At 51.6% G+C, this 2333-nt stretch overlaps 1 gene segment (V, D, J or C); it reads left to right on the forward strand.

The window, feature by feature from the left end:
• The first annotated feature begins 296 nt into the window (after nt 1-296).
• On the forward strand, nt 297-1925 carry LOC128846176 (T cell receptor alpha variable 19-like). The segment is given in 3 exon segments: nt 297-376; nt 902-1002; nt 1561-1925. Coding segments are annotated over 3 exon segments (546 nt in total).
• The last annotated feature ends 408 nt before the right edge of the window (nt 1926-2333 follow it).

The following is a 2333-nucleotide window of genomic DNA, read 5'->3' on the forward strand; positions in this document are numbered from 1 at the left end:
GATAGAACCTAGCAGCCTTAAACCCTATTCGACCCGGCGATCCACCAGGCCACACTGCTTATCAAACACAGTGACTTTATTGGCACCGCTGTGGGTTTACATTCACTGACGTAAGCAGATGTAGGGCCGAGAGTCCTTAGTGCTTTTCTTTCCTGCTTAACACTCCTTAAAACATATGGCCACAAAAATGAAAAACAACAGGTAAACTCTGGAGGGGAATTTTTCTTTGGGAAATGGAATTTTACAGGGAAAAGTCCCTTCTCTGGACCACATGGCACCATCCAGCGTTTGCAGCAATGGAAAAATCCACCGACAGCAAAGGGAAAAACGTTCCCAGCTTTTGGAACGAGCAGCTCACTTGGGAAAGAGAGGATGGGTAAGTTTTCTCCCGGCCCTGGGTCTCTCTGCGGTTCGGGCTGTTGTCCTCCAGAGGGCGCTGCAGCACAGGCAGCATTGCTCTCTATAGACAGGGCGCACCGGTTTATTCCAGCCACTGGTTTCCCACGATCCAGTTCTCCTGCCAGCCCCTCATACGTGGTGAGGCCTGTGGGGGGCTCAGCCAGGGGCGCTGGAACAATGTGCACAGTGGGGTGCTGGGAACCATTGAACCCAACTGTAAACTTGGATATGATGGAAACCACGTCAAGCCAGGGGGTGCGGCAGCCCCCGCCCCCGTCCCCAGCACCCTGAGTTCCAGCACCTGTGGGCTCAGCTGCAGGGCAAGTATTGAGGGGAAGTGTGGGGAGGTTCATACTTGGCCGCAGGAGTCACTCACACCTCCAGCTGTGACATCACTGCCTGATTTCTAATCTTCACCATTCAGACAGCGACTCTCTCTCCTCCCTCGGCCCAGGGCTGCAGGGGGAGGACAAGAGCTGCCCCCTGCGTGACTCTCTCCCAGGCTGGCTGGAGAGAAAAGCGGCAGTGCCCCGCAGAAGACCCGAGACGCTGAGGCGATGGCCACGGTCCGGGACTCAGCCATTGTGCTGATTTTGCTTTTCAGTGAGTAAGATTCCAAATCCCATTTCTGAAAGATTCTCCACCTGCCTCCCCACGCCCTTCATTACTGGCGCTGAGAGATTAAACAGACCTTCCTCCTCCTCCTCTGCAAGAAGGGATGCTCTCAGGCAGGGATTTAGGTGCCCAAATACCACTGAAATCTATGAGTTAAATAAAGAGGAGAGTGATCTCTTCTTCTCCATGTCCACAGAGGGCGGGAGAAGAAGTAAGTGGCTTAGTTTGCAGGAAGGGAGAGTGAGATTAGATGTTAGGAAAAACTTTCTAACTATAAGGAGAGTTGAGCTCTGGACACGTTAAGTAGGGAGGATGTGGAATCCCCATTGTTGGAGAGTTTGAAGATCAGGTTAGAGAAACACCCGTCAGGGATGGTCTCATGGCCTCAGAAGGGGATGGGGGGCTCTACAAGACCTCTTGAGGTCAGCCCGACATTTCCATGATTCCATGAAATCCCTTCAGCTCCTTTAAAAATCCCAGAACCAAGAATTCCCCTCAGTGACAGGATCCTTCCACTAACCTCTCTTTCCCCACTCCTTGTGCCAGGCTCCAGCATGGAAGATGCTGTAACTCAGACCCAGCCGGCAGTGTCAGGGGTGGAGCGCGAATCCGTTTCCCTGGACTGCACTTATGAAACTGCAGCTAGCAGCTATTATTTGTATTGGTACAAACAGCCCCCTGGGGAAAGCCTTAATTTCCTTTCTTGGCAACATTCTGGAGGAGCAAAGAAGAACGAGGCCGGGGAGAGATTCTCTGTCAATTTGGAGAAGTCCAAAAGCTCCGTCAGTTTGAGGATCACAGCTCTGGAGTTGGGGGACGCGGCCATATACTTCTGCGCTTTCAGTAGAGACACGGTGTTGAAATTCATAGAGAGTCCTGAACAAAAACCTGACACCTCTCCGCTACTGTAAGAAACTCACTCCTACAGGTGAAGTTAGGAGGCGAGCACGGGCAGGAAACGGGTGGGTGTGGGGTAGAGGGCTATGAAGTGGGGTGAGACCTGCCACAGCTGGCTTCCTGGAGATGAAAACCTCTTCCTTCTTTCTGGGAAAAGGCGGCACCACAATGGTACTCAGAAATTTGCCGCAAAGAGGAGATGGAACGAGACAAGGCAGAATAAGATCCCATGGCTGGAAGCCGGAGTGAGACAAATTTAGACTAGAAAGAAAATTCACATTTTTAACAGTGAGGGTAATTAAACACTGACACAACTGACGGAGGGACACGATGGATTCTCCATCATTTGAAGTCTTTAAATCAAGACTGGGTGTGTCTCCTCTAGGTCAGCCACAAGCTATGGGCTGGGTGAAGGAATCCCA

Source organism: Malaclemys terrapin, chromosome 12 (genome assembly GCF_027887155.1).
Source record: "Malaclemys terrapin pileata isolate rMalTer1 chromosome 12, rMalTer1.hap1, whole genome shotgun sequence".
NCBI classification, from domain to species: Eukaryota; Metazoa; Chordata; order Testudines; family Emydidae; genus Malaclemys; species Malaclemys terrapin.